General features: G+C 59.1%; 2 protein-coding genes across 18 annotated transcripts; one reads left to right on the top strand and one right to left on the bottom strand.

Moving 5' to 3' along the window:
• Positions 1 to 19: 19 nt before the first annotated feature.
• NEURL4 (neuralized E3 ubiquitin protein ligase 4) lies at positions 20 to 12095 on the bottom strand. 10 transcript variants are annotated; one of them, XM_057716613.1, is made up of 29 exons: positions 11559 to 12095; positions 10169 to 10613; positions 9884 to 9949; positions 9441 to 9739; positions 9158 to 9269; positions 8981 to 9069; positions 8383 to 8455; positions 7968 to 8232; positions 7539 to 7720; positions 7133 to 7218; positions 6852 to 7026; positions 6561 to 6759; positions 6393 to 6469; positions 6200 to 6278; positions 5693 to 5862; positions 5468 to 5599; positions 4944 to 5089; positions 4609 to 4833; positions 4413 to 4511; positions 4169 to 4330; positions 3811 to 3975; positions 3089 to 3247; positions 2546 to 2725; positions 2317 to 2404; positions 2116 to 2223; positions 1825 to 1969; positions 1548 to 1660; positions 1304 to 1469; positions 20 to 714 (listed from the first exon to the last, which is right to left on the bottom strand). In XM_057716613.1, exons 1-29 carry the CDS (start codon positions 11844 to 11846, stop codon positions 510 to 512), a joined length of 4698 nt encoding a protein of 1565 aa, XP_057572596.1. In that variant the 5' UTR covers positions 11847 to 12095; the 3' UTR covers positions 20 to 509. The 10 variants fall into 10 exon arrangements, 9 of the variants coding, with proteins under 9 accessions (XP_057572596.1, XP_057572594.1, XP_057572598.1 ...); XM_057716611.1 differs by having other exon boundaries at positions 5687 to 5862; positions 11559 to 12094; XM_057716615.1 differs by having other exon boundaries at positions 6848 to 7010; positions 11559 to 12094.
• On the top strand, positions 8227 to 27642 carry ACAP1 (ArfGAP with coiled-coil, ankyrin repeat and PH domains 1). Of its 8 annotated transcripts, none has more exons than XM_057716623.1 (30): positions 8227 to 9167; positions 13808 to 13915; positions 14027 to 14098; positions 14329 to 14414; positions 14511 to 14762; positions 15108 to 15308; positions 15407 to 15544; positions 15797 to 15949; positions 16860 to 17001; positions 17551 to 17608; positions 20259 to 20378; positions 20554 to 20607; positions 20692 to 20750; positions 20962 to 21145; positions 21286 to 21330; positions 21437 to 21532; positions 21646 to 21720; positions 21813 to 21922; positions 23085 to 23136; positions 23234 to 23334; positions 23659 to 23782; positions 23882 to 24093; positions 24711 to 24780; positions 24903 to 24997; positions 25119 to 25291; positions 25857 to 26029; positions 26435 to 26544; positions 26630 to 26740; positions 27091 to 27140; positions 27463 to 27642. In XM_057716623.1, exons 1-30 carry the CDS (start codon positions 9130 to 9132, stop codon positions 27561 to 27563), a joined length of 3363 nt encoding a protein of 1120 aa, XP_057572606.1. In that variant the 5' UTR covers positions 8227 to 9129; the 3' UTR covers positions 27564 to 27642. The 8 variants fall into 8 exon arrangements, with proteins under 8 accessions (XP_057572606.1, XP_057572605.1, XP_057572604.1 ...); XM_057716622.1 differs by having other exon boundaries at positions 15407 to 15640; positions 16911 to 17001; XM_057716621.1 differs by having other exon boundaries at positions 15407 to 15640.
• Positions 27643 to 27745: the final 103 nt, after the last annotated feature.

Here is a 27745-nt window from a genome sequence, read left to right as displayed (position 1 = left end):
GCGCGAGAGAGAGGCCGAGACGGCTGCTCTGAGACGGCGTTTATTGGCTCCTTAGAAATCAGAGTCAGTAACAACTGTACAGAGGCCCGACCCCCGGCGCCGCCTTCCCCACTCCCGCCCGGGCCGGAAAAGCAGCTTCGCGTGGGGCACGGGAGACTCCCCAGGATTCACAGTAACCAGGAACAGAAACGGAAATAAATTAAGTGTGGGGGGGGGGGTTGTCGCGCTCCCCAGATCAGTGCATGGCGAGGGCTCCCCAGGGCCTGCGGCGGGCTCCCCAATGCGCCCTCGCCTCGGAGGAGGGCGGGGCTGTCCGCCCCGGGCACGGGGACGGAGACGGGCCGGGCTCCGCTCCCCAGCTAGTCTCAGAGCCTGCCCACGCGCTCCTGTGCAGCTGCCGGGCTGAGCACCGTGCATGCCGTGGGTCGCTGGAATGAGGTGGCGGCAGTCGTCACTCAGAGTCCGCGGGCCGAGGCCCAACTGTGCTTGTAGTGGTGCGGCCTCACCCCTCACTCCACCCGTACCAGCAGGGCATAGAGGAGCGTGGCCCCCTTCTCCTTGGTTACCCACTCAAGTTCGGCTGGGCTGAAGTGAGGGTCCGGAGGCTCTCTGAGGGCAGCGGAGGGGGGGCCGGGGGTGTAGGAGCCAGGGCGCACACACACCTGGAACGCCACCTGGGCCTGGTGCGTCCGCTGGGATTTGGGGTCCCGGAATCTGTCGCAAGAGGCAGAAATAGGGCAGTGAGGCCCAGTACCTCTCCCCCTCTCCAACTGCAACCACTGCAGCTAGCCGCTGGCCTTGCCGCTCCCAGGAATCACTCCTTCCCTACAGGGACCTGGCTGTAGCCGTCCTCACTTGAAATGGTCTTCCTCGCTGTGCCTGCTCGGCTAACTCCCTCCTGCCTTCTCCAAGTCTTTGCTCAAATCTCACCTTTTTTGAAATTTTTTCTCATCTTCTTAATGATGTCTACCCGGACTACCCTATCTCATATGCCTGCTCCAACCACACTTCTGATCCACTTCACTCCGCTCTACTTTTTGTTTCCACAGTACTTACTTGTCACCTTTAAAAATACTGAATACTTATTATGCATAAACATTCTAGAGCGAGAGAGGACACACGTTCCACATGGCCAGGGTTCCCTTCTTTGTTCTCTGTGATAGGACAAAATTAGTGGTACCCGTGCAAAGACTGTGAGGAAAAGGCTGGGTGGAGACTGAGGAACTAGGGAGACAAGGTGGGGGGAGAGGGGAAGAAATCATGGAGACCCACGTGGCCCCTGGACCCCCTCCCGTGTACTCACTGCACTTTGGACGCCAGGGTCTCAGCCCCAGCATACTGGAGGGAGGGGGAGAGCAGCACCGGAGGGGGCTGCTCCTCCCGAGGAGGCGCGCAGTTCTCGCCAGGCTCCTCAAATCCTACCCCAGGCTCTCCCTTCAAGGGTCGGCAGCTCAGGATGGAAGCAGCACCTGTGGAGAGCTGGGTCAGGACGGCCCTCCCATGGCCCACGGGCCTGGCCTGCCCTGCCTCTGCCGGCCCCGCGGTACCTGCTCCCAGCTCCCCCCGGTCCAGCACCCTCCGGACGGCTGCCACGCTGCTCCCGTGATACGCCATGTGCCACTTCTTGGTCAGTGTCCCGGCCTCCAGGCGGGGATTCACTCTAGGAGGTAGACAAACAGGCCAGGTAGGTCAAAGGTCACTGGCTCCCCAAGGTCATTCTCCAGACAAGCAGTTCTGTCTTCTTCCATACACCCTCTCTGGACCTTCCTTTCTCAAGGAGGCAAAGTATAGTGAGGGAGACACGTGACCCTGCCCCATACGTACCTGAGATTGAACCTGCACCAGCCAAAGGGCAGCGCGTATTCCCGGGGGGGCTCCCCGCGGCGCCTGTGGGCCTCGTCCCCTCGAAGCTTCCGGCACGACTCACAGTAGCACAAGCTACGCTTCGGCGGAGGCATGAAATAATCCTCTGTGGAGAGTGAGTGGCAGACTTTGTGGCGTGGCTCCCGCCCTGGGTCTCCGCCACGTGGCCTCTTCCTACCGGTCTCCAGGGCTCTGGCCGTGGCCCTGGGCTGGGCTGGCAATGAGGCAGGTTCTGGGGGACTGGGGACTCACCAGGAAGCAGCAGCAGTTCCTGGAAACGGGAGCAAAGGGCGTGGTACTCGCAGCTCTTGAGGGGGCTAGCGGTGGGCGGTGGACCCCAGCACACACTCTCCTTGATACCTGAGGGAGCAGAGCGGGCACAGGTCACAGGAGCTGAGGCCAGAAGGACACGGTGGGGGGGAGGTGGGATCCTGGCCCCTGGGACGGGCTCACCGTCCACCATGTCCGCTTTCTCCATGTCCCCCTGAGTTCCAGCACTCTTCCCACTGGCAGCCCCTGGTTCGGGACTCACGATTGTCACCTGTGGGGGAGAAGGTGGTCAGCCAGAGTGTGACCAGCCCCCAGAGCCTGCTGATGCCCTCCCTGAACTCCAGACTTCCCCTTTCCTCAGACAGCCCAGCCTCCCAGGCACCTCTCCTCCCCGCCTCCACTGCCAACGAACCTGCTCGCACTGCCCGTAGAGGTCTACGAGCGCGTGGCAGGGCTGGGGGACATCTGGCACGGCCACCCCCTGGTCCATCCCATTGATGTGGAGATGCAGCCCCCCAGAGCTGTCCAGCCGCAGTCCCAGGATGGTGCCTTCAGGACACGTGTCCAGATTTGTCCCAAACTTCTCACAGATCTGGGAGGAGAGACCGACTGTCTTCCCAGAGATCAGACTCCACCGGCAGTAGCCACCCCTGCCCTTCCCTAAGCTTCGGGTAGCCAGTGCCTGGGCTTTGCTGCCACCCTTACCCACTGCCCCTGCTTCAGACCTAGAGTCCATCTCCCCTTCTCCACCTCCCACTCCCCCGGCAACATTCTCCAGGAGACAGTAAGCCCGAGACTGTCCAGGTGATGACACTCACACCCTCACCCACCTGCTATAGGACCCCTTTATACCCGTGGTCCTGCCTCCAGGGCTAGGGGCCCCTCTTCTCCCTCTGGGCCAGCCCCTCCTTCCTCAGAGGCCTGGCCCGCTCCTTTCCCTCTACTCCCTACCCACCTTGAGACCGTTGTGGAAGACCCCGCGGCCCCGCAGCAGCCAGGCTGCCCGTTTGAGGGCACAGGCAGAAGCAGGGAAGTTGAGCCTCTCCGGTGGGCAGGTGATGACTCCCAGGACAAGGGAAGATGTCCACTGCCGGTTCAAGAAGTCTATCCGCACCTGGGGAAAAGGCAACGACTCTGCCATCGCGGCCTCTTACGAAGAGGTCACCCGCCCACCCAGCAGGACGGGGTTCCTCAGCCCAGCTGGGGGAGACGGCGCCCCTCAGTGTGGCCTGGGAGGCCGCCCCTCCTGATGCCTGGAGGGCCCGGAAACTGCAGGTTCAGTTGTGTCCTTCCCTCTCTCGGCCTTGGTCTTGCTATTGCCTCTGAAAGGATTCTAGTCCCCAGGGGCTTCCTTCACCTGCCCAACTCTGACATCCTGTAGTTTGCAGCATAAGGCCCCCTCCTCTGGAAAGCATGCCCTGTTCCCACAGGTAGGATCAGGAGTTTCCCTAGCCTCCCCCAACCCTTCCCCACTGCTTCCCTCAACACAGCCTGGAGCTGGCTACTTCCTAGAAACTGATTTACAATTCCCCCCACAGGGTATGAACAAAAGCCCAGGAAGCTCGCCCAAGGGGCGTGCCTTCCACTTCATCCTCGACCTGGAAAAGCTTTCTGCAGGCTGGCTGGCCCTGGGTCACCCTGAACAAGAGGAGATGGGGACAAGGAGGTGAGGCCTACCTGGACCAGCAGCTGGGGCACCAGGGGCTGGTTGACAACGACGATGCCCTGGTTGTAGCTGGCCACTCGTGTAGCTGTACGGTTCCCATTGGACAAGAGAATATTCTTCCCGTGGTTCTCAAGGAACTCGAGGGCTGTAGGCATAATGGCCACTTGATTCTGGCCCTGATGTGGAGGAGAGACTGAGCTGCTGGGGCTGCCGACGCAAGGCCCAAGCCACGCCACTAGGGCTGACACGGAGCCTGTGAATAAGCCTCCGCCCACCCAGGACTGGATCAGAGAACCCAAAGGTGACCCGCTGGCCAGTGGCCCACCAACGGTCTGTCCCTGTGCCCAGTGGGCCCTGCTGCCGCCTTACTTCCAGGCCGTGCTCCTCGCCCTCGTCGTCCTCCTCGCCCTCGCTGCCGGTGTCCGAGCTGGGGGAAGGAGGCTGGGTGCCTTCCGGCTCCTCCTGCCTGGTGGAGCTGACTATGGAGACGCCCCGCACCGACCCGTACAGATCCAGCACGGCCCACACGCTCTGCGCGCACACCCACCCGGAAGTCAGAGACCAGCAGAGGACTCGGCCCCGCTCCCAGACCCAAGGCAGGTCTTAGGTCTACCTTGGCAATGCCGGTGGCTGCAGGCCCCATGTCCTCTCCATCCACCAGGATGTGCATCGTGTCATCTGCCCCTCGGCGAATGCCCACACGGCTCCCCACCTAGGCCCAGGGTGAGGCAAGGATGAGTGCTCAGCCCACCGCTCCCCGCCACCCCGCCTCCCAGGCCCACCCCCGTCCCTGGAGCCAGCTGCCTCACCCCCAGTCTCTCGAGGTTCCGGCCATAGTTCATTCTCTGGAGCTGTCCGTCACGCCTCACTTCACAGCTGGACACCATCCAGGTGGTCTTAGTCCGGAGCTCTGGCAGGGAGGGAGGCAGCCCCGGGCCACCACCTGCTCCAGGCCCCATCTCCCCAGGCACTAGTGTGGTGAGCCCTAGCCGGAGGGAACCGGCCCACTTCTCATCCAGCTCCTCCACCTTCACCTGTGAAAGAGAGAAACTCTCAGCAGCACTGGGGGGGAAAGAGGGTGGGAAGCAGTCTGGCCCGGCTGTGAAGGCTCCGCAGCCTCCTTTGTCATGTCGCCACCACCCACCTCAAAGACTTCCTCAGTCTTGAGCTCCTTGGTGCTGAAGACGAGGCCGTGGGCATAGCCGGCTGCACGCACCGCCCTCGTGCCATCTTCCTCCAGGGTGATGTTCTTGCCGCAAGTACTGTGGAATCGGTGAGCCACACCAGCCACTGTGGAAAGATGGCACCAGAGGAAGGGGGAGGATTGGGGGAACAAGCTTCAGACAGGACACAGGCAAAGCTGGAAGCTGACACAAAGGTCCCATCTCCAGTACTCCCTCAAGACCCCTGCCCCCTCTTTGACCATGCAAGACTCAGTCCCAAACCTGCCACCCCCAGCTACGGTGTCCCGGCCCCTTGGTGGCAGGGAAGCATCCTCCCCTCGTCTTGACTGCTTCCTGCCATGGGTTGATCCCTCCCCTTTCCCCTCGGCCTGCAGCTGCTGCTGCCAGCCTGTCTCTGAACAGCTTCTGTGACCTGGAAGCTGCATCCCTCAGGCCCACAGCAGGCAGGTAGGGCCCTCCCTCCCTCCCGCCCTGCTGGCTGAACCTGGGGAGTGCAGGGGGAATGACTTCTCAGTGGCAGTGTTACTGGTCGCCAGGCTGTTGTCCATGGGGCCGGTGGCATTGGTGATGGACACTTGGACGCACTGACCATATAGATCCACTACCGCGTATACCTCTGGGCAAGAAAGGAAGCGGTCAGCAGCCTGACGGCCGGGGGTGGGCTGGGCCAAAGGTGGCAGGTCGAAAGCCACAGAATAGTCACCTTTACCGGGAGGCAAGCCTGAGCAGGCAGCGCCTTGGTCCTGGCCATTGATGAAGTAGTGCAGATCGCCCTTGGCCGTGCGCATCATGCCAATGCGGGCACCCGTGCCCAGTGCGTCAAGGTCACACCCGTAGTTGTTGCGCATCGTGTTACCGTCTTGCATGATGGCTGTGCCGCTGGGGGGAAGACAGAAGGGGTCGGTCAGCCTCCTAGCTTCCTCCTCACACAGGCCTCTGCCCAGTCTCTGTTAGAAACTTCCAGTGCCTTGGACTGGGATCTCAATCTGGGGTCTGAGACCCAATCTTGTCTCCTACATCCCTGGGATCCCCCCAGGGAAAAGCAGAAGCTACCTTAAGGGTCTGGGGGGGAAGGCCTTCCCAGAAATGAAGGGGCAGCCAGACCCCCTAGGTCTGTCACTGTCTATGGCCACCACAGGCCCCAAACCCTGCTTCCCTCATCCCAGCCAGCCCCACTCGGCCCCACCCAGCTGGTCCCCAAAGCAGACAGCCCAACCTCAGCATCCACGTATCGTAGTCAATGTCCGTCATAGTGTTGGGGAATTCAAGGTCCTCTGGCCGAATAGCGGTCACTCCTGCAAGGAGGCAGGGGTGGGTCAGAGCCGAGCCCCCAGACTCCTGCAGCCAATGCCTCTTGCCAGCGTACATGCGTGCGTACACACGTGCGCACACACACAGATGCCTCTCACCAGCCTCAATGGAGCCTGACCAGCGGTCCACCATCTTCTGAATGACAATTTCAAACAGCTCTCCATCCCTTAGGGCCCTGCCAGGGAGAATGGCCATCAGACAGGCCCTACTTGGGTGGCCGACACTGGGTAGTAGGAAAGTGGGGACGTGAAAGTCTAGACCCTGACCGGTTGGAGATGACAATGGCGTCATTGAACTCGCTGCGGCAGTTGTGGCGGAGCGCGGTGCGGCCCCCGTTGGTGATGACTGCGTTGCTGCCGTGCAGCTGGTGGAAGCGGAGGTCCGAGCCCCCGGCCCCTGATGACGGGGAGCTTGGAGACACCTGGTTATTCCCCTCGGAGAGTGGCTCGGGGACCGGGGGCACCTCTGCAAGAGTGGACATCACCCATTAGGCTTACAGTTGTCTCTGAGGCCTCCCAAGGCCACCCCAACCCCTGCCTAGCCCGGCCCTCACCCACGTCGTCCACAATGGTGGCCTGGGCTGCCTGGCCATAGAGATCGACGACAGCATAGACGCCAGGGGGCACGTTCCAGGCGGCGGGACCCTGAGTCATCCCATTGACAAAGAAGTGGAGAGTCCCGTCCTCCCGCCGCACCACGCCCACCGTGTCCCCTGCCTTGGAAGAAGGGGGGCTGGAGTGAGGAGTCAGGCGGAGTTCCTGCCTGGGCTGGTCCTGCAGCAGCCCCACCTCGCCCACCTCCCCACTTCTGCCACCTGGTGGTACCCCCGCTCTCCCACCTTGAGCCGGTCCAGGTTGTGCCCATATTCGTCCAAGATGGTCGTCCCATTGTGCATCACCCCATTCCCTGTCATCATCCAGGTCCCTAGGGGGACAAGGAGCGGCAAAGGCCATGAGGGGGAAGCCAGGGCTCCTCTCCTTTCCACAGCGGTCCCCAAGGTGCTCCCCGAAGCCAGCAGCCCAGCCTGCCTTTTCTTTGACAGTTGCTTTCTCCCCAGAGCAGAGCAAGAAAACTCTACAGTTCCCAAGCCAGCCACAGGCCTTGACCACGCGGCACTCCTCAGCCACCGAATGAGTCGTCACCGATGAAACAAGTGAAAGCAGGGCCGGAGAACAAGCCTCAGGGCTTCAGGGACAGCCTCCTCCCTAGCCCCCCACCCTGGCCCTCCCTCCTTGGGAGCTCACCAGAGCGCAAGTTGGTCATGGTGGAGGGCAACTGGAGGTAGGCAGGGTTGTGGGTGGTGACGCCAATCTCAATGGAGCCAGCCCACTTGTCCACCATCTTGTCAATGCGCACCTGGAACACCTCCCCGTCCCGCAGGGCTCTGCTGCTCAGCACCACGCCGTGATTGAAGTCGTCGGTGGCACTGCGGGCAGAGCAAGTGGGGACTCAGACCCCGACAAACACTGAGTGTGCCAAAGCTCAGCCCAGTGATGCCTGCCCGACAGCCACTGCCCGAGGCAAGCAGCCACGCTTCACACTCCGGGAGGCACCCCCCGCCGCCTCTGTCCAGGATGCCCCAGACCAGACGCCTGCTGCCCCCCACTTCCCTCCCCCTCACCCAATCCCATCAGAGCCCTTTCGCAGGCTTCTCCCCACCCCATGGGCCATACTGGGGCCTCAGGGCAGTGCGTCCCTCGTGGGTGATGGCTGCCTTCTGCCCACAGTTGGGGTGGAAGAGCAGGCGCTCGGGTTCTGCCTGGGCCGCGGGCGCAGCCCGGCGGAGAGCACCCTCAGGGGACAGCGCCCGCAGGATGGCATTGTTCCGGCGCAGGCGGTCACTGTGGTTGTTATTGTGGACGATGGTCACCTTCACGGCCATCCCATACAAGTCCACCACACCATACACCACTGGGGGCGTCAAGGGGGTAGCCACGCCTGCAGGGATGGAAGGCACAGGGAATGCAGGGATGAGGGGAGAAGAGTCAATACACTGCAATGGGGTATGAAACAGGTTAAGAGGCTGAGATACAGACCCCCTCACAGCGAAAGCCCTGGCCCAGCCGCCCTCTCTGAGCGTCCCCTTACCCTGATCAATGCCATTAATGAAGAAGTGTAGGGCAGAGTTGGACTTCCTCGTGAGACCAATGTGGTCGCCCTCCTATTCAAAGCAGAAAAATAACAGCCTGGAATCTATTCACAATCAGGCCCCAGACTTGTCCTGGGAACTGGGAGAACAGAGTGGTCCTCAAGTCTTCCCACCACGCCATGAGACGGGGAAGCAGCTCCAACGCACTCCAGTGTGTCTCAGACCACTCCGAACGCTCACGGGCAAGTCAGGCGCTGTGTGAAACCACCTCATCCACACCAACTTGTTAAGCCTTAGGACAGTCTATCAAATACTACTAACAGGCTCATCTTTAAACATTAAGAAGAAATAACTACCAAAGAGGATACGCTTCTTGCCGCAGATCATGCCACAGGTGGCCAAACGGAAACAGGAATTGACCCCACCTGATTCCCAAATCTGAGTGCCTAACTGTTGGGCAACCCTGTCTTCTCAGAAGGAACCTTCTGGCAAAAGATAAAGGGCCTTGCTCTAGGTCAGAGAGCACAGTGCCCCGGCAGGGCTGCACAGTACCGGGTCACCCCTGGGGAGTGGCCCATGCTTTGTGCCCACGCTCACCTGCAGCTCATCCAGACTGAATTCACAGTACTCCCGGCGGGTGCCCTTGCCGTTGGTCAGGATCCCACAGCCGCTCATCATGATGGTGCCTGGGGGAAGTGGACACCTGGTCAGGGTTCGGGATCCCTGCACCTCAGCGACCACAGGCCATGCCCCCACCCTGCCAGGGGCTGGTACCTGACTGCAGGTTGGTCATGGTGGCTGGGTACTCCAAATTGTTGGGGTTGTGGGTGGTGACACCAATCTCAATGGAGCCCGACCACTTATCTACGAGCTTGTCGATGCGGATCTTGGGTGGAGTGACAGCAGAAGGGAGAGGTGGGGAGTGTAAATGCAGAGAAAACTCTCCGTCCATGGCTCTTCCCCAGGCCACGCCCACCCCCTTCCAGCATCAAGGCTCCAGCCCCATCTCTAGCTCCCAGAGGGTGAGGTGCCGGCCACACCCCCAGACCTTGCACACCTCAAACATCTCATTGTCTCGGAGTGGGCGGTTGGTCATGACGACCCCATTATTGAATTCATCCAGGGGCCGGCGGCGCTCTGCCGTCTTATTATTGTTGCTGAGTTTGATGAGGGTTCCACACTTCTCATGAAAAAGGAGGGCATCGTTGGAAGTGAGGATGGGCGAGGTGGCAGCGCCACTAGGCCCCGGTGCTTCCCCTGCCGGTGGGGAGCTCAGGTTCACATTCAGGAGCCCCCCATTGTAGGCAGACAGGATGGCGTTGCTCACCACCTCGGAGAGCTCCATGCTGGCAAAGTCTATGGCAGCAGGAGAGAAGAAGGAAGCAGAAATGAGTCTTCTCACCCTCAGGCTTGCCGCACTCTCCCTACCCCACTCCTGAGGTCCCTCCCTGTCCACCTCACTTCCCGCTCCCCTTCCCAGGGCCTCCCCGGAGCCCTCACCATTATGCGACTCAAGGCTGTTAGGAAACGTCTCCGGCCGGGCCTGCGCTGGAGACACCATGAAGGCTGGGGACCAGGTGGGATGGGAGGGGAATAAGGGTTCAGCCCCTGCTGCAGGGCCCACAGCCAGGAGACCACTCCTCTAGCCCCTGCTCTTCCCTTCAACAGACTCAGGGGTCTGAGTGGCCATGCCCACACCCAGCCTCACTTGTCATTACATTTCCCCCATTCCTTCAGCCATTCCCTCTGCCCGCCCCTCCGCCACTGCCCTAGCTGTGTTCTCACCTTCGTCCCCAGAGGTCCCCTGTTCAGCCAAGGCAGAATCTTCAGGGGGGGCGGAGGGCTCGAGGGGAGGTGTGGGGATGGGAGTAGGGGGGCTGAAGCCCGGCTCAGGGGGTAGCACGGTGATCTGGGTGCACTTGCCGTAAAGGTCCACGACGGCCCAGACACGAGCAGGGAGGCCAGTGGCAGCCACACCGCAATCCCGCCCATTCACCCAGAGCCGCAGCTCCCCGGCAGCCGTGCGCTCCACTCCCACACGGTCCCCTTCGCCAAGCTGGTCCAGGTCCTGCCCATACTCCTCCAGCACAGAACGTCCATCCCTCAGCACCGAGCAGCCTGACACTACCCACGAGCCCCCCTTCAGCCCCGTGGCGCTGCTTGGGAAGTCCAGCACACTGGGGTCCAGTGCCGTCACCCCAATCTCAATGGAGCCACTCCAGGAGTTGACCTGCGATGGGGTGGTGGACAGAGGCTCAGGATGGGCCACGAACTGGTCTCCCGCCACGGGGAAACCACATTTCACAGGTCACTGTGTCCCCCTCTTCCCACCTCTCAGACAGCTAACTGGCTTTGCTCTCTCAAGACACGAGGCATCACCACCCAGAGATCCAATCCCACAAGGTATTTTCTGGACTCTGGTCTCAGGGGATGGTTGGGCCCGCTCTCCTTTAGGAACTCTGCTCTGCACTCTGGGTGTTCACTGTCTACGACCCCGTGCCTTTCCTCACCACGCTGGCTATATTCCCTGGCCCCAGCCCCCGGCGCCTCTAACGGCCCTGGTCTCTGTGGCCCCTCAACTAGCCAAATTCACAGCTCTCCATCCACGTCCATATTCCTTGCTCTTGCACATCGCTCTCTCTTCCGGCCTAATTCTCTCCTAGGCTCTGACTGTACTCAAACTCACTCTTCTCCCAAATTCTATCTGCGTGCACCTGGCCTCTTCACCGCAGCACGCAACTGGCACACACATCTCCTGCTTTCCGAGCATCTCTCCTCACCCATCTTTCTGGTTCAACCGGTGAGTTTGTCCTTCAATGGTTATTCTTTTCTTAGCTATCTCTCTTCTCCTCCCAACATATCTCTGATATCTCTCCATCCTCCATCTCCCAGAAATTGTTCCAGGAGGTCTGTTCCCTAGCCATTATAGTGGCTGGGGCCCCGTGTCCCTTCCCTGCTCCTGGATCTTGAGAAAACTCAAGCTCTCCTTGCCTCCTTCTCCTTGAGACGGAATGTTTCCGCCTCACGCTCCCTTCCTGCCCATCACCTGGTGTCCTATCTGGCGGTTCCCTCTCGGTACCCGGTGATGTGGGATACCCTGGCTGTCCTCCCCCATCTCCTTCTGGTCCCCTCCTACCACCCTCCACGTCTCGCTTCCGCGGCCCCAGCTCCGCACCTTGCGGTCGATGCGGACGGTGAAGACGCGTCCATCGCGCAAGGGTTCCCGGCTCAACACCAGCCCGTGGTTAAACTCTTGGCCCGGCTGCTGCCGCCGCGCTGTACGCCCACAGGCCGACAGGCTCACCAAGCGTCCGGTGCGCGGGTGCAGCTCCCCGCCGCTGCCCAGACCCCCGCCGGACCCTGGTCCTGGGCCGCTCCCGCCGGGGCCCCCACCCCCACCCCCACCCGGCCCTGGCCCGGGGCCTCCCCCAGAGCCTCCACTCCCACCCGACCCCGCCGCCATCGCCGCTGACACCGGGGCCGCGCGACAGCCGCGCTTGGCGGCACCGTGGCAACCGCGGTGCACGGATGCCCTAAGGGAATAGGACCAGGGGACTGGGGCCAGATATGCTTTACGGCAGTGCCGGGCAATGAAGCATCCCGGGCTAGGGAACTAAGGACTACCACGGTGGGAAGAAAAAGGACGACAGGGTCGGGCAGGTTTGCTTTACGGCACAGCGAGGTGACGGAGTGGCTCCAGAGGGGTGAAGACGGGCCAGGAGCTTTTGCGACAGTGGAAGAAACGACCGCCGCGGGCATCTTTACGACGCGGGGGGGTGGCGCCCGAACACTTTCTGCTTTGCGACAGTGGCACCGGCGACCCCGCCTTCGTCTAGGCAGGCAAACACCTTGAAGGATTCGCTTTACGGCAAGAGGAGGGGGTTTTTCCTTCGCGCCGCAGGCTTCGAAGCCGTGTGAGCGCGCCCTGAGCACGCGCGGCAGGAAACTAGTAGCTTTGTAAATGAAAATGTCTGCCCTCCGGGCCGGATATGTCTTTCGACAGTGTCGCAGTCCCTCCACTTTGTATCACAACTGTCTGCAGAGGCAGAGCGGGCCGGCTCTGGGGGGAAAAGAAGCTCGCGGACATTTCTAGTCAAGGCCATCTTGAACTCTAACCAAACTTAGGTTTTAAAGCCACGAATAGCCCAAAGGAACCCCGACAGGCAGTTTCAAGCAACGGCGCTGACAATCCCCAGAGATCCCCAGAACTATTAACAAATCCCTAGCACAACTCTCCCGATGCTCACGCTAAGGGTGGAGGGCTGTGACGTCACAATTGGGCTTCTCGCCCCAGGTCCAGGACCCTTGACTGCTATTGGATTGTTCGGATGAGGGCAGTGATGGGGGAGAAAGGCGGGAACAAATCCTAGAGACAAAGAAAGGTCTTAGGGTGGGACAGAAAGGGAGGGGCAAGCGGATAGGCTCCCAGCCGGATGTTCCTATGCAGTTTTGAATCCGCTCCCCCTCCCCGCTCCGCGGCTCCAGGGAGCGGTGGGGGAAGGGACCCAGGCGTCCCCCGCCCGCCGCGGTGGGGGCGGGGCCTCAGGGGCGGGGCTATGTGGAGCTGGGAGGCGGGGCGGGGTAGCTGAGAGTGGCCCTCTAGTGGGCCCATGGAGAAGCAGAAATCTCTGGGGGCTGCTGGCGGCCGCAATGGAGAATCCCCTGGAGGGCCAACCAGGGGAGTGCCAGGAGGCCTCGGAGAAGTCGAGGCAGGCGCCGGGCTGCCCTCCGGAGTAGCCATGTTTCACGGTTCTGGGCCCCCCATGCACTCCGGGGGAATCCTAATTCGCAGTGCTGATTCTAGCCAGCCCTCCGGAGGGACAGCAGTCCTCGATTCCGAGCTCGACCAGCATCCTGGGGAGGTCGCGGGCCCCAGTCTTGGGTCCGGTATACACCCTGGCGGGTTTAATCCCTCCGTCCCTGGAGCCAGTGTATCCGGGACGTCCAACCTGGGGTCCTCGGGGCCTGGGGTGTACAATCTGGGATATATTCCGGGCTCCGGGTCAACTTGCATGCACCCCGATAAACCCTGTGAGGACCGGCCCCGGAGCATCCTAAAAAACAACAGCTCCACCGTAATGCACAAATCCCCCAGGGCGGGGAGGTAAGGAGCCAGGGAGAAAGAGATTCCAGACTCTAGAGGAGGAGGAGTAGGGGCGGAGTCCCAAAAACTATAAGTGAGAGTAGGTGAGGGTAATTGGGTGGGAAATCTGAGGTTCCTTAGCCTTTGAGAGGGTAGCAGGTACTGGATAAACCCTGACTACATAGCACATGATTATCATCAGCTGTGACCCCATCCCCAGCCTCTTACACTTCTGGAACTACAAGAAAAAGTTTTTGAATGACTGAAAGAATGAGAGAGGGCTGTGAGGAGGAAGGCACTAGGTTTCCTCCTCCTTTTTTGTGTCCTTCCCTCTTCCAAAGGAGAAAGTCTCAGCACTGGGATGAAATGAATATCCTGGCGACCTACCACCCTGCTGGCAAGGACTATGGATTTATGAAGGTGGATGAGCCTAGCACTCCCTACCACAGGTGCTGAGCCCTCAGCCTTAGCCCTTCAGCCCAGACTCTCTTCCCTACTCAAAGGAGTGGGGGACTGCCTGCTGGCCCCCTCTGAGGCACTGCTTCCTCCCTCCCGTGCAGGCTGCAGGGCAGCGATGAAGACCTGCTTGCAGGGACCTCTCACACAATGACTCCTGAGGAGCTAGAACAGAGGTGAGAGCCCTGCCAGAGATCAGTAGGCACATGGGTCCTCTTCCTCCCTCCACTCCTGAACTCGGGTTGGAGCCAGCTCTGCTTTTTGGCCCCCCAAATGGGAGGTACTACAGTTTGGATCAGGACTCACCGAGGCCAAGTCGGGGGATTCAGTCAGCTTGGCCCCATCTACCACCTGCTCCCCTTGTTCTCTCCCTTCCGTGCCCCCAACTGGTCTCCCTCCCCTTCAGGTTTGCAACAATGGACAATTTCTGCCCCAAGGTCCTGTACAATGATAACAGAAGTTCAGGGTCTTCAGACAACTTTTCCAAGACACGTGAGATGAGGGACAGGGATTGAGTGGAAAAGGGAGGTGGAGTGAGCCTTCAGCGGGAGCCTGGCAGGAAAGCCAAGCTCTGACACTGGCCCACAGAATCCAGCGATTTTGAAAAGCACCGCAAGGCACACTACAATGAAGGAAAGTTCCTCAAGGCTCAGAAAAACCTGTCCTTGGATAACAACAAGAACAGCACTGTGGGCGGTGCCAGCATGAGCAGCGGCGGTCGAGGTATGTTGCCGGACCCAGAGCCCAGGCCTGTGGAGAGAGGCGGGGCAAGAGGACTGACCAGAGGAGTCAAAGATGAGATTGGCCTGGTGGTCAGGAACCACATCCTAGAAGCCAAAGGTTAGCTATGGTGGGGCCCGGGGACCCAAGGGAATTGTAGTCCAGAACCTTCTCCACCATAGTCTGTCTTCCTCAGGGCTCTGATGCCTGAGAGGGGAGTCGTGCTGGAAAGTGACCCCAGGGAAGACAGAGGACAGCTGGGGTGGGGTCCCCATCAGGATAGGCCCAAGGAAGCCTGGCTGGGGAGGAAGAACAGAAAGCCCAAGAGAACCGTGGGAGGTGGAAAGGTCACTGATGTTTTTTCTAAAATGGGAGGAGGTGATAGAAGTGAGATGAGAACCTGGGGCTTGAACTTCTTCCCAGTGCTCAGAGGTCACAGTGGAACTGACGGCCTGTATTCTCTAGGTGGCTGTAAGACTGGGATTGATTTGGCTGACTCCTCAGCTTCCCCTGCTTTAAGAGGTCAGTCCCCAGCTTCATCCACCACCATTGTGATGGAGAGGGAAATGGATCTGCAACGCAAGGAGTATTATAGCAAAGGAAGATACCTGCGGTGCTCCCCCCACCCTGAACTTGAGGAGGATACAGAAGATGAGCAGCAGACCAGTGAGAGCTGGGAGCTGGGTAGGGCCAGCCTGGGACTCAGCGGGCTGAGAACCAGCAGACTGATGGGTGCCCCAACCCGGATCCTGTGATGCTTCCAGGCTCCACAAGCCTGAACTGGGTGATTGAGAATCCCATAAGCACTGAGGTCCGTCTGCTGGACCACACCGGAAGCCCTTCGCAGGATTACAAGGCCACCGAGAGTTCCCTGAAAATGACAGTGACGTCATCGAAGCCTGGTGAGGACACCGGGCCACCGTCTCACCAGACCTGGCTCTTGGCAAGCTCCCATCCCCCCAACCCCTCCTGCCTTCAGGCCAGTAGATCGGCAACAGGTGATGAGAGAGGCCCTAAACATCCTTGTGTGCAATGTGGATTGTATGGCGGGGACCCAGCGAGGCTCAGAGGGATTGAGACCTCCCCCCAGCCTTGGCACCACCACTGCCCCATGCCTCCTTCCTGATTCTTCTCTGCCACCTACCCTGCTCCAGGTACTGCCCCATCCTCCAGAGACAGTGGGTCCCGAGCAATGTCTGGCTGGTGTCAGTGGCTAGTGTCCAAGGGGCTGAACTGGCAAAGCATGGAAGGCTCAGAGAGGGAACCTGGAAGCCACCCCAACTCCCCAGACCAGAACCAGCACAGACGTGAGCCTGGGCAGGGGCAAGGGGCTGGCTAGGGAGGGAGAGGGGCTGAGTGGGTAGGTTATAGGGAGTCGGGGGGTCACGTGGGCCAGATCTCCTGCCTGCTGCAAGAAAGCCACTAACCCAGATGAGCCCTCTTCTCTCCAGATGAAACTCTGCGGCTCCAGTGGACTCAGGCGGGGGAAACCAGACAATGGAAACTGTAGCCAGCCGGGGATGGGGTGGGGGCCCACCTTCCCCCCACCCCCTGAGCACCCTCGGTAGGGGTAGACAATAAAGAGAAGACGAGCAGGAGTCTGGGTGCTGTGAATTAGTGGCCCAGGCTGGACCTGAGCTGTCATTGGGGAGAGGAGGGCAGAGAGGGAAGTTCACACACAGGAAACCACGGGCAGGCAGAGCAGAGCAGAAAGCTTGGAGTGGTCTGGGGGACTGGACTCAACAGGCACCCAGGAGTCCAAGAAGACCCAGGCTGACAGGGATTGGTGTGATTCAGTCAACCACACAGCAGTGTCGTCTTTAAGTCTTACAACAACCCTGGAGGTAGGAGTTACCATCCCCATCTTTCAGATGAGGAAACTGGGAATCAGAGATCTTGCCCAGGGTCACACAATCAGGATTTGAACCAGTATCTCTCAGGCCTCCACAACTCGACCACTGAAGGAGAATGAAGTAGAAGAGACCAGGGCCCCTGGTAGGAAGGTGACTACAGATAGTCTCCGAGGGCGGGGCTGTGGCTTCTCTGATCTCAGGCCCTTCTCTACCACCCAGGCCCCGCCTCTACCCCTCCCACCGCTGCCTGGAAGTGTGGGGTGAGAGCTCCTCCTAGAACATCCCTTCCACTTAGGGAAAGAATTGCGCCCCCCCACCCCTCAGGCTCTACCCTGGAGAAGACCCTCTTCTCCTTCCTCATCAGCATCCCCGCCCTGGGGCAGGGAGTGCGGCCACCTGCATCCCCACCCTCCAGGCCCCAGGGCCCACTGGCCCCGGAGCAGTCAAGCTGAGATGACGGTCAAGCTGGATTTCGAGGAGTGCCTTAAGGACTCACCCCGCTTCCGGTAAGTGTGCACAGGTCTCGGGGTGGGGGGGGCAGAGGCGGGGAGGTCCAACACCCCCTAACACACACACACACACACACAAAATCTTCCCTAAGTCGGAGGATGTCTTTCCAGGGAGTAAGTCTCAAAGGGAGATACAGCTTACACGCCAAAGCAGTACCTCTGCTATCAAATCCCGTGCTCTGATCCTCACCACCCACTGCATGGGTGAAGGGGGTCCCTCCACCCTCTCTCACCCCCGGAGCTGGCATTCCCTCCTTCCTCTCTCTGGGACCCCTGCCCCTCCCCCAGCACCTGCACTGGGCGGTTAGCAACTTCCTGCCATCGCCACATCCACCCTCTCTCTACCCTTCCTGCTCTGGCCGGGGGCCATAGCGGCTCCCACACTGTGCAGAGTGAGCAAGCGTGAGAGGGTGGGTGGGCTCTTCATAACCCATCAGCTTTTTCTGTCTGTACCCTCCACCCTCCAAACCCTAACCCCCGACCCTGCTGAGGCGGACAGACCAGATGGACCCAAGCTCTGTTCCTGTTCCATCCCTCCTTTCCCAGAGCCTCTATTGAGCTGGTGGAAGCGGAAGTGTCAGAATTGGAGACCCGGCTGGAAAAGGTGATCTTGACGTGGAGAAGGGTGACCCACCCGGGGTGGGATTAAGATGAGAGGGGTGGGGCCAGGGAGAAAATTGGAGACTGAGTTCCGGGGATTACTGAATGCTAACCAAGCGGGGTAGATATTTGGGGGCTACAGAGAAACCAAAAGATGGCTCTGTACCCTCAAGGAGCTCGGAATCTTGGGAAACAAGCCTCACCTGTGGACTTACTTGGTCAGTTCTTGAGACGTGCATTATGCGAGACCCTGGGTGCCTGAGGGAGAAGTAGGTGGTTTCTGCCCTCAAGGGGCCCACAGACTGACTGTGGAAAACAAACCAGTGAAACACTTTCACACACACAGCAAGGCCCTCCTAGCTATTCTTTATAAAGATGGCACACTCCCACCCCTCCTTATTTGGCTTTTTTTCCTCTACAGCATTTATCTCAATCTGACATGTTGTATGTTTACTTGCCATATCAGTTTTCTATTATTGTGTAACAAATTATTACAAAATTGGTGACTGAAAACAATGCACAGGTGTTATCATAGTTTTTGTGGGTCAGGAGTCAAGCACAGCTTAACTGCGCTCAGGGTCTCACAGGCTGCAGCCAAGGTGTCCGCAGAGGCTGCAGCCTCATCCGCAGCTCAGGGTTTTCTTCCAAGCTCACGTGATTATTGGCAGAATTGAGGTCCTTGCTGTTGCCGGACTGAGGCCCTCATCTCCTAGAGGCCACCCGTGGTTTCCTGCTACGGGGCCCTGTCCATAGGCAGTTTCCTTCATGGCAGCTTGCTTCTTTAAGGCCAACAGGACGGTCTCCCTTGCATATGCTTGGCAAGATGCCATCAGTTTATGTCAGAAGGTGATCATAGGAGCGAATCCATCACCTCTGGCGTTTGGAGGTGCCGTCCCATCGCCCTTGCCGTATTGTATTCTACTGATTAGAAGCAAATCACGGGTCTCACTCACCCACACTCAAGCGGTGAGGATTATGCAAGGGTGGGGGTGATCAGGGTTCACCTTAGCCTGTGTCTGTCAGGCTTGCCAATTTTTTTCTTGTCTACTTTTCCCCCATCTCCCAGCTTCCCCCAATGGCAGCATCTTCCATAACTGTAGTCTACTACCCAAACCAGGAAATTGCTATTGGCGTGATACAGTGAACTGTCTAAAGACTTTACTTGTCTAAAGATTTTATCTGTTGTGCATATACTGTTAAAAAAGAACTGTGTGTTTGCTTCAGTGGCACTTTATCACACGTATAGATTCTTATAACCAGCATCACACTCAAGATACAAAACTCCTGTCACCACAAAGGAGCTCTTTTGTGCCATCCTTTGTAATGGTACCCTCCCCACCCCCTTCCTTATCCATGACAGCCACTCATCTGTTTTCTATCTCTAGACTTTTGTCATTTCTAGGTTGTTATCTAGATGGAATCATACAGTATGTGACCTTTCAAGATTGGCCTTTTTTCCCCCCTCTCAGAATAATGTCTTTGAAGTTTATTCCAGTTATTACATATCAGTAGTTAGCAGCAGCTCATTAATAGTTCAGGGAGGAATAGCTCATTCCTTCTGCATTGCTGAGCACCCTGCTGTTGTGTGGATGTACCAGTTTGTCACTAGTTCAGTCTTTATTCAGCTCTTTAGGAAGGTGGGGTGGATAAGGAAAAAGCTAGACACTCAGTCCCCCACCTCCACACAGTGGAGTTGTCATCATCCGGGTCCTTGTCCCTTGTCACACACACCCGATGGTGACATCTGATAAGATTTGATCGTGGGCAGTTTCCTGACCATTACTGCCGGCCGTCTTCAAGTCAAGCTATATTTCCCTGAAGCCTTCACTAGCCCTGAAAAGTGTTTTTCAGTTCAACAAATGTTCCACAGGCACCTATGTAGCCCACATTCTCTGAGCCTCTGCTTCCTCCCTGGTGGTCTCCTGCTCCCTCGGCTGAGTTGACAGGCTCCACAGACCCTTGCCCCATCCCAGATACGGTACTTGGGCTAGAGCCAATGGTGTCATCTCAGGAGCAGTGCAGTTTCTGCAGGTAGCAAGGGCCAGGGGTCAGAAGACCTCGCTTTGGCTTCTGGGTTGGCCACCTGGCTCTCCCAGAGACCCTCCTCAGGCCAGTCACTTGTCCCTTTGTTTATCAAGCCTCTTTGTTTGTAGTTGGGGCCAGACAGAATGGGCCCTAGGAGCACCATCTTTGCCCTGACCCTGTGGCCTAGCTGACCAATGAATATTTATGAGGGTATGTTCACTAAGCACAGAGTGGACAACTCCAGACAGTAAATCTTGTAGAATTGAATACCAACCAGGTAGAGCATTCATCCTGCGAGCAAGGCAGTGTGTGAGGATGGCGTTTCTGGGGAACTCTGGAACCAAGCAGATGGAGCAGGGCGGGAGAGACATTTTGGAGGTGAAGCTGACCCTGGCTTTGGTGACAGGCTGGGAGGAATTTTGTTCCAGGCATAGAGTAGTGGGAACAAAGAAAAGAGATGAGAAAGCAGCACGTGTGTATTAGAAACTGGACTGGGCTGCAGAGAAGTGTAGGTGAGGTGGGGAGGGAGGGGCACAGCCCTGGGAAAAGGGAGAGGAAGCACGACAGGAGTGGGGTGGCACTGGGTATTGGTGGTGCCCGGCACGACTCCCTATTTTGTTGCTTCCTAGCTCCTCAAGCTGGGTAATGGCCTCCTGGAAAGTGGGCGCCACTACCTTGCTGCCAGCCGGGCCTTCATTGCCGGCATTTGTGACCTGGCCCACCTGGGCCCACCAGAGCCCATGATGGCGGTATGAGGAGGGTCCAAACCAGGCTGGGGTGGTGTCTGGGATGTGGAGAGATCCTGTGCAAGGGAGGAGGGTTTGGTCTGGGGTCTGCAGGTCTCAGGCCAGAGCAGGCTGAGTCTAGGGATGCGAGGGCCCTAGCACCCATGCCTGGTACCTCTCTCTGCCTCTTCTTGCCTAGGAGTGTCTGGACAAATTCACTCAGAGCCTGAGCCACAAGCTGGACAGCCACGTGGTAAGTGGGGGTAGCCGGGGCTGGTGAGGGGAGCAAGGTCATCTGTGGTCCTGACCCCCACCTGCCAATTTCTGCTTCCCTCAGGAGCTTCTAGATGCCACCCAGCACACACTGCAGCAGCAAATCCAAACTCTGGTCAAGGAGTGAGTTAGGAGGGAAACCAGTCCTCCAGCCCTCTTCCCGTTGTGAGATTGGGGGTTTCTGGTGGCCCACTTGTTATCCCCCATCCTGAGGAGCCCCTTGGAGTTCTGACCACTCATAGGCTAGCTGCAAGGCTGTGAGCGAACCTCAGGGACTTCTCTGCTAGGGGCGGGCGGGTGTATCGGTGATTCTATGCTGTCCCCGCACCCCCAGAGGTCTCCGGGGCTTCCGAGAGGCTCGCCGGGATTTCTGGCGGGGGGCCGAGAGCCTGGAGGCTGCTCTCATCCACAATGCAGAGGTCCCCAGGCGCCGGGCCCAGGAGGCAGAAGAAGCCGGAGCTGCTTTGAAGATTGCTCGAGCTGGGTACCGGGGACGGGCCCTGGATTATGCCCTGCAGGTGCCTGTCCCAACTTGTCCTCCTGGGGTACCGGGGTACCAGGGCCTCAGTCACCTCGAGGCTGGAGAATCGCTGGTGTGCAGTGTTGGGGGGGGGGCTCTCTGTTTTCAAGGCTGACCTGAGGTTTTTTGGGCTCTCAGATCAATGTGATTGAGGACAAGAGGAAATTTGACATCATGGAGTTTGTGAGTCTCAGTGGGGGCGAGGGCAGGGCAGGGAGCAGCCTGCTGATGGGAGCAGGAGGGAAGAGGGAAAGAGAGGGGTCTGCCCCCTGCCCACCTTGTCCTCCAGGTGCTGCGTTTGGTGGAGGCCCAGGCTATCCATTTCCAGCAGGGCCACGAGGAGCTGAGCCGGCTGGCCCAGTATCGCAAGGAGCTGGGTGGCCAGGTAGAGCCCCAGGGAGCAGACAGGTGGAAGAGGGAGGGTAGGGGCTCTGAGATGACTCTCCTGGGCTGGTTAGGGGAGGCCAGGGCCATCTGAGATGCCCCTCCTGTGCTCAGTTACACCAGCTGGTCTTGAATTCAGCTCGAGAGAAGAGGGACATGGAACAGAGACACGTGCTGCTGAAACAGAAGGTCAGGGCTGGGGCTGTGGGCAGGAGGCGGACAGGCCAGGGGCTTTGGTCTCTGCCCACTTCAGTTGCCCTTTGACACTTTTGTGCCCCCAGGAGCTGGGTGGGGAGGAACCAGAGCCAAGCCTAAAGGAGGGGCCTGGTGGCCTGGTCATGGAAGGACATCTCTTCAAACGGGCCAGCAATGCATTTAAAACCTGGAGCAGGTGAGGAGCAGACACCCCAATCAGCCAAACCCATTGGGTTAATTTTTTTGAGTAACTATAGCCGAGAAAAACAGACAAACCCCCTGCCTTCAGAGAGTTTACATTCCAACAGCAAAGACAGACAATAACATAATGATTAAGTAAATTATATCTTAGAAGGTAAGAGTACCATAGGCGAAACATAATAAAGCAAGCAATGTGGAGCGCTGGGGAGGAGTTGGGATCGCAATAGGGTGGTCAAGGAGTTCCCTGGTGGCCTAGTGATGAGGATTCCGGGTTTTGCTGCCACGGCCTGGGTTCAGGGCCTGGTCAGGGAACTGAGATCCCACAAGCTGTGCAGCCAAAAAATAACAATAATGATAAAAATAAATAAATAGGGTGGTCAGGATAGGCCTCAGGAAAAGATGACTTCTGAGTGAAGACTGGAAGGCTGTCTGGGAGAGAATGTTCTAGGCAGAAGGAGGAGCCAGCGCCAAAGCCCTGAGGAACCTGGAAGGTTCGAGGAACAGAGAGTAGGCCCTGGGTGTGGACAGAGGGAGGGAGGAGGAAGTGGTAGAGATGCAGGTGGAGCTAAGGCGGGTGTGAATGATGACAGGGCCTTGCTGGCTGTGCTCTGAGGGAAGTGGGGAGCCATCGCAGGGCGTGGAGCAGAGTGGCGATCTGCTCTCAATTTGACCCTTCCCCTTCCAGAGCCATCGCCAGAGGCCCTTCTCCAAGATACTTCTTTCTTTCTTTCTTTGTTTAATTTAATTTTATTTTATTTTTGGCTGGGCTGTGCTGTGCGGCTTGCGGAATCATAGTTCCCTACCAGGGCTCAAACTCGGGCCCTCGGCAGTGAAAGTGCAGACTCCTAACCACTGGACCCCCAAAAATTGTAGCAATAGACATTTTATTAGACAACACAGTTTATTGCCATCTGCTGGAAAGCTGTCTTCATAAATATCATCAAATCTGGGGTACTCAAGATGTGAATAGCACCCCTTCAATGTCCCTGGCTGTACCTCTGCTGCCCTCCTCTGGAACATCTCATGGGATGGGCAGCCCGGGTCTCTCTCCTCTCAGCAAGATCCTTATGGAGCTTCGTGCACAGCCTCTCTCCTGTCCCTGTCCCGAGCCACATCCCGATACTGCCCGTGTCATCAGCTCTTTCTGCCTCCTCCAGACGCTGGTTCACTATTCAGAGCAACCAACTGGTTTATCAGAAGAAGTACAAGGTGAGTAGACCCAGGTCTTGGACACCTGCACCCAGGAGGACTCAGCCCTGCTGTGGCTGCCTGGACGCCTGCCCCCCGAATCTGCTTCCCCGGCCAGGACCCTGTGACGGTGGTGGTGGATGACCTTCGTCTCTGCACCGTGAAGCTCTGTCCCGACTCAGAACGGCGGTTCTGCTTTGAGGTGGTGTCCCCCAGCAAGTGAGTGCAGTGCCCAGCGCCCGCGCGTCTCAGTCTTACCAACTAGGAAGGCAAGGCCAATCACAAAGGCATCCCTGGAGCAGCGTCTTGGAGGCCCCGCATGCAGCCCCAGGCATTAACCCTTTGGTGGCTCAACTGGGGGGCAGGCTGGGGGAGGGTACAGCGTGAAGGGGGATATCTAGAAGGATATTACCAACGGGTGCAGAGGTATTTCAATATGACTGGTGCCAGCTGAACACTGGCTGAACGTCAGCCTGCCCATCCTGCCACTTGGCTCCCCAGGCCTCAGACCCCTCCCTGCTCTCCGGCTCCCCTCCTGCCCAGGTCCTGCCTCCTGCAGGCTGACTCAGAGCGCCTCCTGCAGCTGTGGGTCAGTGCCGTACAGAGCAGCATTGCTACGGCCTTCAGCCAGGCTCGCCTTGATGACAGCCCTCGGGGTCCAAGCCAGGTACCTTAACGTGGGGGTGCAGGGCCAGGCTGCCCAGACAGATGGGCCAGCCTCTCCTCTAGACCTCACAGCCACTCTCTCTTTCCCTGTCCCCCCCAGGGCTCAGGACACCTAGCTATGGGCTCCGCTGCCACCCTGGGCCCCGGCGGGATGACCAGGGGAAGAGATTCTGGCGGAGTCGGGCATGTGGCAGCCCAGGTGCAGAGCGTGGACGGCAATGCCCAGTGCTGTGACTGCCGGGAGCCCGCGCCCGAGTGGGCCAGCATCAACCTCGGCGTCACCCTGTGCATTCAGTGCTCCGGCATCCACAGGTCACTCCCCAAGGTCCCGAGCGTGGGCCTCTGCTCCTGGCGGCGGGGGCAACAGAGAGCCCATGACAAGGGCTCCTCCCTTTCCTCCGTGCCGGGGCTTCCTCTCTGATTCTGCCTGTCACCGGGCACAGGCCCGGGCAGCACCTGTGGGGCGCAAGGTGGGCCCGGCCCCTCAGTGTCCTGGTCTGGCCAGGGTAGGGGGCCACCCCGGGGAGTTGATTGGCTTGCCTGGAGGAGGTGTGAGGTCAGGGCTGCTGAGGGCCGGGGAGCTGACGAAAAGCAGAGAGAGATGTTGTGAGGACTTAGCTAGTCTGTACTGTTCTGGTGGAACGGGGAGGGCGAATGGCGTGGAAAGAGTTGTCCAGGCCAGAGTGCCTGGCGAGGGGGGAGGTGGCTGGAGAGGATGAGAAGAAGGGAGAAGAGGGAATGGTGACCAGGCGGGACCCTGCCAGATCCAGGTCAAGGCTACGTGGCCCCGGCTGCCCTGCTGCCTCCTGGTCCAGCGCCCCTGCACGGGCCCCCCACGCAGGACCCTGCCCCAAGGTCTTCTCAGGAGCGGCAGCAGCTCCCCCAGCTGCTGCCCCCACAGAGGGCCTGACATCCCCCCTGCCCTCCAGGAGCCTTGGAGTTCATTTCTCCAAAGTCCGGTCCCTAACCCTTGACTCATGGGAGCCGGAACTCGTGAAGGTGACTTGCGGTGCTGTGAGAGTGTGGGGGCGGGGTGAGGGCAGGGCTGCAGAGCCCTGAGGGCTCAGACGGTCACCCGCACCCTACCTGTCTGTCTCTGCCTCCGTCTGGGCCGCCTGAAGCTCATGTGTGAGCTGGGAAATGTTGTCATGAACCAAATCTATGAGGCCCGTGTGGAGGCCATGGCAGTGAAGAAGCCAGGGCCCACCTGCTCCCGGTGAGGCTGGGTGGAAGGGCTGGGGCTGCCCCCTTTGTGGGGATGGAGGGAGGAGAGCCTGGGATGGGAGGAGGGAAGAGTGTCCCCTTCTTCCCCACCCCCCGCAACCCTCCCCTGCCAGGCAAGAGAAGGAGGCCTGGATTCACGCCAAATACGTAGAGAAGAAGTTCCTGACCAAGCTTCCGGAGATTCGAGGGCGAAGAGGTGGCCGGGGGCCCCCAAGGGGGCAACCTCCTGTGCCCCCAAAGCCGGGGACCATCAGGCCCCAGCCGGGGAGCTTCAGATCCAAGCCAGGTATAGGGCTGGTTGGGCGTTTGCTGAGCACCTGCCGTGTCTCAGCACTGTGCCAAGCCCAGTAGGGAGGCACAGGGTCTGGGGCCCCGGTGTTCCCCTTGACAGTGTTGGGGGTAGGCCAGACCACGCTGGCACTGGTTTTACAAGGTGAGAATTTCGGGGATTATGGTGAAGGATGGGAAGGACTGTGGGGCTGGGAGTAGGCAGGAAGGGCTATGTGAGGGTGTCACCAGCATGAGGAGAGTCGGGAGAATGAGCCAGGGTCTCCAGAGGCCTGTGGAGGAGGGTGTGAGTTTGGCTGGAACAGAGGAGCCAAGAGAGCTGAGGCTGACCAGCACCACATCAGCTCACCCCGACATCCCAGCCAGTCAGGGTGGTGGGACAGGAAGAGGTGAACGATGTCGTCTATCTCGTGTGCCCTGGGGGACCTGCCCACATCCACTCCCACCACCATCCTCAGTCTTAAAGGCCTCCCCACAGTTGGGCAGTGACCTGTCCCATGACAGCATCAGGGGACTGTGCTGAGGGTTTTCTTCCCAGATTCACAGCTGGTTCCCCCTAACAGGGCCACCCTCTGGTGACCTGGGCAGCCTGCACCCTGGGGCCCTGCTCTTTCGAGCTGCTGGGCATCCTCCATCCCTTCCCACCATGGCTGATGCCCTCGCCCATGGAGCCGATGTCAACTGGGTCAACGGGGGCCAGGAGAACACCACACCACTGATCCAGGCCACAGCTGCTGTGAGTCTTGCCGACCTCCCCACCCCACCCTTAGGCTCCTCCTCTCCTCCCCTGCTCCTGACTTTGGTCCCAGCTCTTGCCCTCTCCCACCCCATAGGGAGTGATAACCAACAGAGCCTGGTTGCTAAGAGTGTGAGATTTGGAGGCAGACAAACCTGGGTTTGAACCCAGACCCTCACCACTCACAGTTTTGAACCTCCCTGTACCTAGCTTCCTCATCTGGAAAATAGGGATAACATACCTCGTTAGGCTGTAGTATGGAGTGAATGTATGAATACGCGTAAAGAGCCAGAGCGGAGCCTGCCGTCCCATACCCACCCTCTGAACCGACCCCATTCGAAAGTATCTTTAAATTTGCCTCTGAGGATGCCACCCTCTCTCCCCATTCTCTACTTCTCCATGCAGAATTCTCTTCTGGCCTGTGAGTTCCTCCTCCAGAACGGGGCAAACGTGAACCAAGTGGACAGCAACGGCCGGGGCCCGCTCCACCACGCAACCATTCTTGGCCACACGGGGTAGGGGCAGCAGGGATGAGATGGCCTCTAGGAGGAAGGCTCCAGGTGGGGTGAGGGGCCGGCTGAACTTGGCTATCCTGTCCAGGCTGGCCTGCCTGTTCCTGAAACGGGGGGCCGATCTGGGAGCTCGAGACTCTGAAGGCAGAGACCCTCTGACCATCGCCGTGGAAACAGCTAACGCTGACATCGTCACTCTGTGAGGATGCCTGAAGAGGCGGGGCTAGCGCTTGCACTGTCCACTTGGGCGGGGCTAATGCCGAGACCCCAGCATGCCAGGCGGGGCCTGGGGAGGGGCGGGGCCGGCTCCGGGGCCAGACAGAGAAAGGATGCTCCAAGAGTTGACTGAGGCTTGGAGTAGGAAGGGGGTTGGGCAGGGTCCGAGGAAGGTGTTTATTCTGAGAGAAGCATCATTCATCAGTATTGTTGTTAGGCATCTTTAAAGCACTGGACCCTGGGGAAACACGTGAATGAAACAACCCAGCTCAAAGGAGGCAAGTTGGGGCGGGGGGCAGAGAGAATAACGTTCCTTAATTCTCACCCTTTCAGGCTGCGATTGGCAAAGATGAGGGAGGCCGATGCGGCCCAGGGCCAGGCTGGTAAAGTACCCCACCCCCCTGTCTGCCTGCACAACATTGTAACTCTGGGCTCCTGGCCCCTGGTGACCCGTCCCCAACCCCCTGTGTCCCGCTTCATCAATTAACTACGTCATTTATTCAACAAATATGTATTGGGCGCATCCTACGCGCCAGGTCCTTGAAACAGAGCAAAGAATAGGCGAGGGCGCTGCCCTGACGGTGCAGATGTCCTCTCCACCCACGCTGGAAGCGCGTGCTCTTGCCAGGCCGGGCTGTCCCTATTGTGCTCTTCCGTGCTAGGGCCGAGCCACCCGGCCTCTCAGCCCTTCCTCCCTCCCCTCAGGAGACGAGACGTATCTCGACATCTTCCGAGACTTCTCCCTCATGGCGTCGGACGACCCGGAGAAGCTGAGCCGGCGTAGTCATGACCTCCACACGCTTTAATCCCAGGCCTTGGAGGGCCCGCACCCCCCCACCCCTTCTCTCCCCACCGCCCGCCTCTCTCCATTAAAGCCTTTGTGCTTTGGTCTTCAAAGTTCATTTATTGGGCACCCCCCTCAGGCTGGTGAGGTGTAGGGCACTGTGGCTCCTGGGCTGCAGGAGCGATTGGGAGTTTGCGAACTGGA

Source organism: Hippopotamus amphibius, chromosome 17, assembly GCF_030028045.1.
Source record: "Hippopotamus amphibius kiboko isolate mHipAmp2 chromosome 17, mHipAmp2.hap2, whole genome shotgun sequence".
Classification (NCBI taxonomy): domain Eukaryota; kingdom Metazoa; phylum Chordata; class Mammalia; order Artiodactyla; family Hippopotamidae; genus Hippopotamus; species Hippopotamus amphibius.
This window is presented reverse-complemented; position numbering and strand designations above follow the sequence as displayed.

Excerpts from the sequence above, each read along its gene's own strand:
- ACAP1 (XM_057716621.1), top strand. The coding sequence starts at position 9,130 with ATGCCCCCACCCTGCCAGGGGCTGGTACCTGACTGCAG. Across the intron at positions 20,608-20,691 it reads ACAAGCTGGACAGCCACGTG|GAGCTTCTAGATGCCACCCA; the intron begins GTAAGTGGGGGT and ends TGCTTCCCTCAG. Across the intron at positions 26,545-26,629 it reads ACCATTCTTGGCCACACGGG|GCTGGCCTGCCTGTTCCTGA; the intron begins GTAGGGGCAGCA and ends TATCCTGTCCAG.
- NEURL4 (XM_057716611.1), bottom strand. The coding sequence starts at position 11,846 with ATGGCGGCGGGGTCGGGTGGGAGTGGAGGCTCTGGGGGAGGCCCCGGG. Across the intron at positions 9,950-10,168 it reads GGGGACCTCTGGGGACGAAG|CCTTCATGGTGTCTCCAGCG; the intron begins GTGAGAACACAG and ends CCTGGTCCCCAG. Across the intron at positions 5,600-5,686 it reads AGGCTTGCCTCCCGGTAAAG|AGGTATACGCGGTAGTGGAT; the intron begins GTGACTATTCTG and ends TTTCTTGCCCAG.